Genomic DNA, 12,351 nt, shown 5'->3' with positions numbered 1-12,351 from the left:
GTAGAATCACTCTTTTATTCAATCGGGCTTGACTTCTTAAAGCATTTTCATTTGCCCGTAACTGAACACTTTCCTTTGTAAGACGATTCATGTGCATATACGCACGTAGTTGTCCTGATTTGAATTTTTAGAGATCTTGCACAGGGATTGCTATTTGGCAAAACGTGACAGGCCCAATGATCAAACCAACGTCGCATGTTACAACATTCTTTCTCCTATCAACATTATGCATAAAATAATAAATCATCTTGGACATTCTCGGTTTTTTGCTGATCGTCCTCATGAGATGCGAGCACATGTTTATCGTCGGAAGAAGATAAGTGTGTTACGCTTGATTAAAAGCTGCGAGAAATGAGCTCCAATGATCTGAGTATGTTTCCCCGGTGTGAATATGTGTCTACAGAATATCTTCTTTTCTCGAGATGTAGAAGCTCTTGCTGTTAAGAGGTAAAGTATATGAACAGTACTTTTTCTCTCCCTTAATTTTTGTGGTATCATCAAATTTGTCCAATATGGATTTACTCTATAAGCAAATACACTGCAAGATGTTTATGCTGCGCGTCCTTACTTAGTCCCTTTTGGATGTTTCAGCACATCACCGACATTCTGAATATGCTTCATTCTCTAGAATTTATCCAATATCAGGTGTCTGCTTGACAACTTTAAAAACCATGTCATGATTGCGTAATGCTGCGTGGTCAAATTGACAGGGCGCTTGCAACAAACTTCAAGCTTCTGATGTATTGGACAAACACGAAGAAAAATATTTTCTCTATTTATTATAGGATCACTTTCCACGCTAGTCAGACACACGTCGAGATTCGAGTGATCCAGTTGATTTTAGTACACAGGCTCGTAAATACTCTCCGGTTGAATGACCTAGTGTCTAGGAAGGTTGCCCAGCCATATTCAAAGTCTGATTTCGAGAAAATAAGGAAAATCCACGTCCCTCCGTGTGATTCGGCCAAAAATATCAAGCTTTAGATATGCATTCCAGATTGAAGAATACCTTCACGTATTCAAATCCCTCACGCAAAAATGGAATTTAGTCTGATCGGGATATTTCCATCCATGTAAAAGCACAAATCTTTAGAAGACTATGCCAAGCTACTAAATTACATACCATAGAAGTCCCTCGTCAAGCCATCGATTGAGTCGAAGTAAGAGAGCAAGAGTGCCTCTTTAAAATGGAATAACAGTTTGACGCATTCACCGGGATGCTAATGATTTAGGTTCAGGACTAAAACAGCAGTAGGCGGTCTCCAAAAAGTTGTCTCTCAGTGTTCACAGTTTGTACTCCCGGCCTTTTCAACATCAAAGTCCAGAATCTCAAAGCTTACAAACAAAAGAGCTTCTAGCTAAATCACACCATCTCTCTGATGATCCTTAGATTCAGTATCTGACACGTGTCATTGATATGAAGCATGGCTGTATGTCAGAACCAATTGAGCGGATTGTAAAAGTTGATATTGAAAGAAATCCAGCCAAATCAGACTATAGGGATGGCTTGTCTCATAGTCGAAAAGATTTTACAAGCAAAACTAGAAGCAAGCAGCTCGGAGGTACAGGTAATGAATCTCATAAATATTTGAGACATAAGTCGTGAGATTACCACCATGTTTGGTAAGGGAGGACGGAAATTTTATCATGTTATGCGGAAGGTAGACAAGAGTATGAGACTTCTGACACCACTTTTTGAAGTCTGTCGGAGATCCACGAAAGTATCCAAGAACTGAGCTACATACGCATTGTAGTGCACCATGAAGCAAGCCACGATCATGGCTGCAGAGCCACCAATCGACATGAGCTGGCAAGTCATAACACAGCCTGACGAAACACAAACTAACAAAGAAAAAGAATTGAAAATTATAACGCACACCAATGCAGTTACCAAAATAAGCTCCAAGTGCACCACCCGGAGCACGACGCGAAAGCAAACAAACACATCAAACAAGGTACTACCCAAAATAAAGAGAAATCCAAACAGAAAACCAGCGAGATCATGGCACACCACCCAGAACGGCTACCTGCTTTCCACTTCTCAGCTTTAGATCTAGGGTTCGAGACAGCTTCATAACTTTTTATTGAAATTATCTTGTTTACATATACTTTTTGGGACAGCTCGTTCTTGTTTTTCTGACATCTGTTTACCAGCGGATAGCATAAGTTAGGTTTTGTTACAACTCTTTCAATAAAGATTATGTTCTCTTTGCTCAAAAATTCACTTCTAGATATGTAAAGTTTAACTTGAGAATTTAAGTTTTTTGAATGTTGATTCAAGCCTGACTTCAAAGCCTAGTACTCTTCAACATTAAGATGGAACTAATTATGTTATCAAGAATATTCAACATACATTGAAGACATCTTTTCATGTATATTTAAATATTACAAAAATTTACGGATCCTATTTCACATTACTTGATTACTTGAAAAGATACAAAACAGAGAAATGATTTTATTATTATAAAATCAATCTGACATGTATTTCAATTGTTTTTATTCTTCATTAGCTTTGCTATGAAATAGAGCAAGATTTTCATTATTTGTGTGTATGATGACAGTGAATAAGATAAGGTAGATAATATCTGTAGTTAATTTTCCATGCGTTATTTTGTTTCATTCCCACTGGCTGCTTGTGATAGCCCACGTCAATTTGTAAATTCGAATACTTGTGATATGAATGTCAGAGTGCTCCAGCTACCTATATTGACTGTGGTAACCAACTTTCTGTTCAGGATGCAGAAAGCTACAGTCTTGACACTGGGTTGAAAAATTTAAAGACTCGATCAAGATTGATATATGGGTGCCACACCTATTTGTAAGCCGCCAATCAATAGTGATGTAGAATGAAAGAAACCAGGTATTTCATGCTCAACACCTCCCACAGCAATATCAGATACATCGATTTGTATATCCTGGACGAAGTGATCTACTTGATCTGCCACTTGGCCCAAACAGCTCCTACATATTTGATTCACGACTTGACAGTTCATAAGTACTTTATTAGATACACAAATAGCCCCAACAGCCCCTTGATTCCCAATTTGAAAGTTCATAAATGCTCTCTTTTTTTCACCACTGGCCCGAACAGCTTCTAAATATTGGTGACAACACTGGCTCAAGCAGTATATACATGCTCTATTTGGTCCGCCACTGCATAAACAGACCCTACACATTGATACATTACTGGCTAAACAGCCTCGACATATTTGTTAAACCACCGGCCGAAACAGCTTTTGATGCACCACCAGCCACAACAGCTCCTCGATATCTAATACACGAATTGACAGTATATACTTGCTCTATCAAACACACACCGGCCCAACAGCTTCGACATATCTAATACACGATTTTACAGTTGATACATGTTTTATTAGATACACTTCTGGCTACAAGTTCGATCCCGACTTGAAACTTCATGAATGCTCTACTTGGTCCAAATTGCTCAAGAGAGCTCAACGATAAGCAGTATTCTCTCTGTTAGTTTGAAAAAACGAACGCGATTTATCACGTCTTCACCGTAGACATCGATGTGATCATCCTCAATTTATCCAATATTCATCCGGAGGTAAACCATGTATTAACGCCAATCATTACGCGCATCGGTGAAAATTCACATTTACTGTTTTGGAAAAAAGTATTTTTTCGCATACAGTGGAAGGAGAAAATAATACAGGTCAAAGCTGAACGCGTACCACCCACTTAATTTGCAAAAAGTGTTATAAATGCAGGATATGCGATTATTGCAAAGGATGGCAGAAGTCCTGTTGTCGTTTCCGGCGACTACTTGTGGGTTCAGACAAATTTGCCATTTTTGTATTGGTCGAGTATCAGTTTCAGTGAAACTAAGCACATTTTGCGGTACCATGCGGTACTTCCAGGAAAGCTGTAAGACTTAATTAGCACGAGGATACAGTTGGGAAACTTATAGTGTGAACAAATAGTTGAAGATCGGGCTAAAAGATTGCATTGCAGACTGAGATGGGTGCGTATCAAAAAGGAAATTCATTTCAGCTTAGAATGAAACTGACTCTATGACGTCAACCAGATTTAGCGTTTATAGATTAGGCCTCATGGGAAATTCCAGTACCTCTTTGGAAGAAAGTTTTAGTGCTCTACTACAAGATGTATGCGAATCTAGCTTTCTTGGTATCACCTGTGTTGTGCCAAAAGTCATTATGACACTAAATAATATTACACCGGCCCAAAACCGTCTTCGTAAATAATCCCTCCAACCACCAACTTTATCTACGGCCTGAGCCAGGCAGGCGCAGCTTCCGCCACTTTTGGGTCTGGCACCCTTTGACAGGATACGTAGATAATGAGGGGACTTGACGGGGCGCATGCTTCGGTAAGTCACCGGATGCGGGATCATGAAAAGCCCATCACGACAATCTCATGCGGAAATGACTTGTTATCTGAGGGTCTAGAGTCGTCGCTAGCAGCGCCGAGTAGTGTATTCTGAAATGTACGCAATAATCTGTTCCCTTCGGTATATACCGAGATACACGCAATAATCTATTCCCTTCGGTATATACTAAATGCACGGAACAATCTATTCCCTTAAGTATAGACCGAGATACATGAAATAATCTATTCCCTCCCGTATATACGGAGGTACATTAATAAGCTATTTCTTTCAATTTATTCTGAAATGCACAAAATAATCCATTCTCCGCGGTCCGTCGGACTAAGAGGTGGAAACACTTTTGGAAAGCCTTGTATAAGGCAGAATGGACAAAGCGATTTGACCTTTCGTCATCCATCACTTCAATTATGCATCATATGTTTCTCAAGACCCTACCAAGCACACACTGGATTTCCAACGTCATCTTTGCACAAACCATATTCCCAAGAACGGAGAAGCCACAGACGCTTTTCTAAGCCATATCTACAACAACTGCGAAACATCCAAATACTGGGGGCCAAATCTAGAAATTTCCAAGCCCATGAGCTTGAACTCAATGTTGGCCCCAGCAGACAACTCATTGGAGAACTTAACAAAACTGAATTGGTTCGTCGCCACAAATTTCAAGGTATACACTAAAAGGGGGCGAGTCGCAGGAAGGTGACTCCTTAAGTCCGCTATAACCAGCGGAGTTGAAGCGACTACAACAGGAGACCTATCCTAGGAGTCGATGACGTAGAATCAATACGTAAAAAGAAACGGCCCCAGTGGACCGTCCAGGCCGTGACTAACGGGAGGGACCGGGCCGAGATAAGACACTTGGTACGTAGTTGGGAGCTGTTTGAAGATTTTTATATATTATTTAGATAGTTTTGCTTCTTTAATCAAATGATTCTACCAAAGAAAGAGTATATACAGAGATGCATGCAACAATCCATTCCCTTCAGTGTTTACTAAATACACGAAACAATTCATTCTCTTCGGTACAAGAAAATCCCTCCCCTTCGGTATATACGAAATAAACGAAACAATCTATTCCCCTCAGTATATACTAGAACACGAATTAATCCATTCCCGTCAGTATAAACTGAATGCAAAAAAACAAAATATTTCCTTCAGTATATACCAAATACACGAAACAAAACATTCCAATTCTTCAGCATATACTCACTACATGAAACAATCTATTCCCCTAAGTATATACTAAATGCATGAACCAATCCATTCCCCTCAGTAGCTTCTAGAAACACGAAACAATCGATTTCCTGAGTATATTCTAAATACACGAACCAATCCATTCCCTTCAGTATATACTCAATGCACGAATAAATCCATTCCCCTCATTATATACTAAAAGCACGAATCAATCCATTCCTTCACTATACACTAAAAGCACGAAGCAACCCAATCCAGTAGTATAGACTGAAATACACAAATAAAATCCCTTCCCTTCATTATATACTCAATGCTCAAAACAATTCATCCCCCTCAGTATCTACTCAATACACGAAAGACTCCATTTCCTCGGCATATACGAAATACACAAATAAAATCTCTTCCCTTCATTATATACTCAATACTCAAAACAATCCAATCCCTTATAATAAAAACACGAATCAACCCATTCCCTCCGTATATACCAAAGACACTAAATAATCCATTCAGAGATATCAGACATATTTCTGTCGGTATATCGTAAACGAACGAAACAAGTCAATCCAGTAGTATAGACTGAAATACACGAATCAACCCATTCCCTCAGCATATAATAAAAGCACGCAACACATTCCGTCGATACATACTAAAAACACGAAACAACTCAATCCAGTAGTATAGAGTAAATACACGAAGCAATCCGTTCCCTCCGTATCTACCAAAAAAAGGAACAATCCATTACTCTCAGTATCTACCAAAAACACAAACCATCCATTCCCAAGAGTATATACTAAATGCACGATACAAGCCATTCCTTTCAGTATCCACCAAAAACACGAACCAATGCCATTTGTCAGAGATCTCGGACATAATTCCTTCAGTATATCGTAAACGAACGAAACAAGTCAATCCAGTAGTATAGACTGAAATACACGTTACCATCCATCCCTCTTAGTATCTACCAAAAAGACGAACCAACCCATTCCCTCAGCATATACCAAAAACACGAAACAACTCAATCCATTAGTTTAGACTGAAATTCACGAAACCACCCATTCCCTCCGTATCCACTCCATACACGAACCAATCCCTTCGGTCAGAGATCTCGGACACGCTGCGGGCAGCACATGGTGAGCCTGGCCCGGGTGCACTACAAGTTCCCTAATAGAGCACCAGCACCCACTTGTTCCTGGAATGGACCAAGAAGCTCGAGCCCTCCCCATCTATCCCGATCACTAAATCATGCCTACTACATCCGGCGGCGGCGGCGCCTGCACACAGCGCGGCGCGGCGCGTCCCCGTCCAAACTCACCTCAACTCCAGCACCCAGAGCCCCAAAAGCCACCAAACAACCCCCCCACAAGTCGCCCCACCCGCCGGGCAACACCCCCCAAACACGCCCGCCGCCCCCACCCGCCGCCAGCCCCCCCAAAAGAAACCCCCATGGACTCCACGCAGCCCACGCAGCCCACGCAGCAGGCCGCAGGCACGCCGCCTCAGGAGCCCCAGGACGAGGCCCATATCTGCCGCTTGATCTGCGCCACCGGCCAGTACGGCAGCATCGACTTGAACACAAACGCGGCCACGCGCACGCGCGCGCACGCGCAGCGCAAGACGTGGGTGTTTGGGCGCAACGGCGAGTGTGACGTGGTGCTCCACACGTGCTCGCGGCTCTCGAACCGGCACTTTCTGCTCTGGCTCAGCTTGGCTGACGACACGGTGTGGATCCAGGACACGTCCACCAACGGCACGTACCTCAACGGCGGCCGGCTCGTCAAGGGCCTGAACTACATCGTGTCGCAGGGCGACGAGATCAGCGTGGGCGTGGGCGTGGCGCAGGACGTGGTCAAGTTCGTGGTGCTTTTCGGCGACCGGTACAACCCGCAGAGCCGGGCGCGCGAGCCCGAGGCGCCGCCCGACGGCATCCACCGCGACTTCATTGTGCGCAGCGAGACGCTCGGGCAGGGCGCGTTCGCCACGGTCAAAAAGGTCATTGAGCGGCGCACCGGCGACGCGTACGCGGCCAAGATCATCAGCCGGCGGCGGGCGCTCGCGGCGGGCGGGCGCGGCGCCATGGCGGGCGTGGACCGCGAGCTCGCGATCCTCCGGCAGCTCGACCACCCCCACATCGTGCGCTTGCACAGCTTCTACGAGGACGCGGAGAACTACTACTTGGTCATGGAGCTCGTGCCCGGCGGCGACCTCATGGACTTCGTGGCGGCCAACGGCGCCGTGGGCGAGGCGGCCACGCAGGTGATTGCGCGCCAGGTCTTGGAGGGCATCGCGTACGTGCACCGGCTCGGCATCTCGCACCGCGACTTGAAGCCGGACAACATCTTGATTCTGCAGGACGACCCGATCGTGGTCAAGATCACGGACTTCGGGCTCGCCAAGATCAGCGACGGCGCGTCGCTCATGAAGACCTTCTGCGGCACCTTGGCCTACGTGGCGCCGGAGGTCCTCACGGGCAAGCCCGACCCGCAGCTGCTGCCCGCGGCCGCGGCCAACTACAGCTGCTTGGTGGACATCTGGCTGCTCGGCTGCCTCGTGTACGTGCTCCTCACGTCGCACCTCCCGTTCAACGGCAAGACGCAGGCCCAGATGTTCCTGAAGATCAAGCTGGGCGACTTCCTCGCGTCGCCGCTCGCGGCCTACGACGTCTCGCAGCAGGCCCTCGACTTCCTCCGCTGCTGCTTGGCCGTGGACCCGGCGCGCCGCCCGTCCGCGGCCGAGGCGCTCCGCCACCCGTGGCTCGCCGCGGCCCACGCCCCGGAACACGCCGCGGGCCTGGGCCTGCCGCCGCTCAGCCTCTCGCAGCTGACGCTGCAGCAGTCGCGCCGGATCGAGCACGGCATCCACATCTCCGCGTCCAGCCACTTGGACGACGACCTCATGCTGCGCCCGTTGGACCGCGCGCCGGCGCACCGGAACGCCCGCCGCGGCCAAGAGTTCAAGGTGCCGCGGCGCGTGGCGCCGCTCCCGCAGCTGCAGCCGCTCCACGCGTCGCTGCTGCGGCCGGCGGCGGCGCCGAACGGCGGCGCCAGCACGCAGGCCCCGCCCAGATCCGCCTGGGGAGACTCCCGGGAAAACGCCGAGGGAGACGCCCCGAAAGACGCCCCGAAAAACGCCCAGAAAGACGCACAGAAAGACGCCCTCAGAGATGCCCCGCCCGCCGCGCTCTCCGAGCACATGGGCTCGCTCAGCGTGCACGTGCCGCTCGCAGAGGCCCCGCTGGCGGGCCGGCCGCGCGACTTGTTCATCACGTTGGCGCCACTCCCCAACTCGTTCAGCGGCGAGCCCATCTATGTCCGCCAGGGCGTCAACCCGTATGCCATCGGGCGCAACGAGGCCTGCGACACGTTCGTCAACGACGACCGCATGTCCAAGATCCACTGCCTCATCCACCGCAGGCGCCACCCCATGGCCGGCGCGTCCATCTTCGAGAGCCCGGCCCACTGCCTCGAGGACCTCTGGCTCCTCGACTTCAGCACCAACTCCTGCCACGTCAACGGCGTGCGCGTGGGCAAGTGCAAGAAGGTGCAGTTGTTCAACGGCGACCGCATCGACTTGTTCGTCGACGAGTCCATCCACCAGCTGTTGAGCTTCACCTTGGCAATCAACGACGCCACGGGGCTCTTCCGCGGCGGCGAGCGGGCCGGCGACGCGGACGGCCTTGTCCAGGTCATCCGCCTCGACCCCAACGACGAGAAGCTCCGGCCCGCCATCGTGCCTGAACCGGCCCCCCAGACCGGCGCTGCGCGCGGCGTCGAAAAGGGCTCCATTGCCGGGTACGGCGGCAACTTCAAGTCGCTGCTCAGACTAAAACGGAAGATGTACGACGACACGCACAGCAGCCCGCTGAAGCCGCTGCTGTCGAAGCGCGCCCATCTCCAGAGCGGGCAGGCTAGACCGACAAACTCGTGGGCGTAGCCCTAGCGTCGCGGGCCTCTTCGTGAGATATCCTGCCAGGCGGCTTTCTTTGCTTATACGCATCCCGAGCCCGGTGCGCTCCGTGACGCATGCCGTGCTCTGCCTCGGCTCCTCGCGGGCGTGCCCTCCAAACCACGAGCTGGTCCTACATTGGGGAATCCCGGCTCGCAAGACACTCCATTCCATGGAGATCTTCGACTCAAACCTACACCGGGGCCTGTTGACTCCAGGCCAGTCCAGAACTCCTGTGACATTACCAAATAAACAATATACCAAATCCCCACGTACCATCAGTGGAGAGCTGCTCTGGCAGGGCTCATGTTGCGGTCCGAGTCTTGGGGCGCATTGTTCTCCTTATTGGCCAACGCCCGCACAGGCGCAGAGAGACTGGGGCGCTTCAAGAACTCAGACGACGCTGTGGAGCTCGAGTCCACCAACCGGCGCAACTTCGAGGTTTTCGTGAGACTGTGGATGATGTGGTCCTTGTCCTTGATGGTCTCCCTGAGCTGCCAGATCTCCTCCTCTTGCTCTTTCAAAAGCTCCTGCAAATGAGGCTCCGAGGGGGCCTGTGCCACGGAAGGCTTGTTGTAACTGGCGAGTTTCAGGTGCGCCGAGCGGAGCTGCTTTTCCAAATGAGAGATATACGCCTTGTGCTCCTCCATCTCGTAGTTCACGCGGTTATAGAACTCCTCCAAATTGGACATCATCATCTGCGGCGAGCCCTTCTCGATGTCCACGCCTAGTATGTCGTTCAACGCGTCGTTTCGTAGCAATATCGTCTCTGTTTTCTGCAAGTCGTTCAAGCGGTTCAAGTGCTCGATCCGCTCGTTTTGCACCTTGATTTGGGCCTCGAGGTCCGCCATGGCTATGCGGTCAATGGGAATTTCGTCCATGCTCCCCAAGGGCAGAGAAGCACACGCAAACTGCTGGCCCAGCTTGAGATGGTGGATCTGTTGTTTCTGTGCATCCACTGTCTGCCGGAGCTCGTCAATGATGCGGGCCGAATCCTGCGAGGAAAGCGCCAGTTTCTTGTTCTTCGACACGTCCAACACTATATCCTTGGCACGTGCGGCGAAACGAAGGGTATTGTTGGTTTCCGTGACGATCTGCTGGTCCGCCGCACTCAGACTGGCTCCTAGGTGCACCGTGCATAAGATCAGAATTAGAGACAGGCCAGAGAGCGCCGGCTGGAGGAGCCTCGTGAGCTTCGAGTCTCGATACGGAATGTGTTCCATGCCCGAGATGTAGGCGGACGTCAGGAGGAGCGACAACTTGTTGATGACCGTCGAAAGCGCAAGCAACGACTTGTTGATGAACGCCCCCTCTTTTCGCCTTTCTGCACTGGAAGTGGCCCTTTCGGAACCCGCCAAATCACAGAGCGAAAGCGTGCAGCGCACTTCGTTGCGGGCCACCTTGTCCACAGTATGCAAGCGGAGCTGCAAAATGGCATGCGAGCGCGACGAGCGGGCATTGTAGTCTGTTGCACTTGTTTTGCGTTTGGCGTCGCCTGTCTTGATGAGCTGAAGGAGCTGCTGCTTGTCCGCCACCGTGGGCGAGTGGATGCCGACGATTTTGGTGCCATACTCCGGGTCGTCGCGGATCTTGAGGTCCAGCTGTGCTAGCGGCACCTGGCCGAGCAAGTCGATGATTTTCTCGTTGTAGATCTCGAGGTATGACACCGCGAGCACGTGTTTCTTGGACGCGCTTTCGGCGCCCATTTTCTCGAAGATGTCGTCGATGGCAAGACGCACGAACCCGGGGTCATGCTCCTCGCCTCGCATGGAATACGTCTTGCCGGATCCAGTCATGCCGTAGGCAAAGAGCGTGCAGTTGAACCCGTCGTTGAGGAAGCTGTGCACGAGGTGCGCACACGATTTGTCGTACACGCTGCGGTTCGACACGCTGCTACATGCGGGAAAGACGTTGTCGAAAACATATGACGTGGCGTCTGCGCTGTTGGTGATGGCATTCGAGTGCTCGTCGATGAGCCAATTCGGGGTTTTGGTCAGAGATGAATTGGAGCATGGATTCGGCCGGATGCTCACTTTGACCGTGCCTGTGTACGCCTCCTGGCGCTGTACCGGAGTCAGCGGGCGGCTGCCTAGAGAGGAGCCTGGCCGGGACCGTGTTCCCAGGTATTTCGGTGAATGTGACTGGAAGCCGCGTGATGACGGTGGTCTTTTTAAATCGGCAATGGACTGCCTGCGACCCAACAGTGGAGTCGAGCCTCCGGTTGAGGAGGAGAGAGACGAACTGGGGCGCATTCGAGTTCTTTTTGTTGCAATTGTAAATCTGAGATAAACAGGGGGGGCAACCTTAGAACAGAAGCCCGTGCAATGGGGTGGCTCAAATAATGAAACGAGATGTCCTGGGTTGTGCGGTGATGCCCTAGAGTAAGAGAGAGAGGGGTATTCACAGACACTTGTGGCTGCACTTGGCTGAAAGCAGGTTTACGTCAGCGAAGAAGAGCCGCTTGCTTGTTTGAAGAGAATGTGGGGTGCTCTGTTGATAAAGTGTCGTCGCAGGATGTATGTTGATACGAGCGGATGGGTGTTTGCATGTGTCTAAGTGCGGAACTCACTATGCACGTCTAGCGCAAGCGAAGAGTGTGATGCAGAAAGTGGGTGCGTTGGCTCGAGAGACGCGGCAGTGAACGTGCAGACATACGCTTCTTTGGCAGACGCTAAGAATCCCCCAGGTCGTGCTTCATAATAAACTCTCTATTGATTTGGTGCACTCGGAAGCATCCATAGTAGCCGCAGCCCGGCTTGGCCTTGTGCGTATCTAGCCGCGTTGTTTATACTCCGGCCACTTTAGGCAAAACGAGCAAGTAGAGAGATGCGAGCCTACGGCACGTG

General features: G+C 49.8%; 2 protein-coding genes across 2 annotated transcripts; one reads left to right on the top strand and one right to left on the bottom strand.

Moving 5' to 3' along the window:
• Positions 1-7,006: 7,006 nt before the first annotated feature.
• RAD53 (serine/threonine/tyrosine protein kinase) lies at positions 7,007-9,493 on the top strand (the record flags this gene model as incomplete). The annotated part of the gene is made up of 2 exons (XM_018857762.1): positions 7,007-8,565; positions 8,626-9,493. The coding sequence occupies 2 exons, from the start codon at positions 7,007-7,009 to the stop codon at positions 9,491-9,493; spliced, it is 2,427 nt and encodes an 808-aa protein (XP_018711287.1).
• On the bottom strand, positions 9,448-12,177 carry KIP2 (Kip2p). The gene has a single exon (XM_018856115.1). It carries the CDS (start codon positions 11,755-11,757, stop codon positions 9,784-9,786), a length of 1,974 nt encoding a protein of 657 aa, XP_018711286.1. The 5' UTR covers positions 11,758-12,177; the 3' UTR covers positions 9,448-9,783.
• Positions 12,178-12,351: the final 174 nt, after the last annotated feature.

This window comes from Metschnikowia bicuspidata, assembly GCF_001664035.1.
Source record: "Metschnikowia bicuspidata var. bicuspidata NRRL YB-4993 chromosome Unknown METBIscaffold_4, whole genome shotgun sequence".
Classification (NCBI taxonomy): domain Eukaryota; kingdom Fungi; phylum Ascomycota; class Pichiomycetes; order Serinales; family Metschnikowiaceae; genus Metschnikowia; species Metschnikowia bicuspidata.
This window is presented reverse-complemented; position numbering and strand designations above follow the sequence as displayed.

What these genes read in the sequence shown, in the direction of transcription:
- KIP2 (XM_018856115.1), bottom strand. Translation starts at nt 11,757, where the DNA reads ATGCGCCCCAGTTCGTCTCTCTCCTCCTCAACCGGAGGCTCGACTCCA.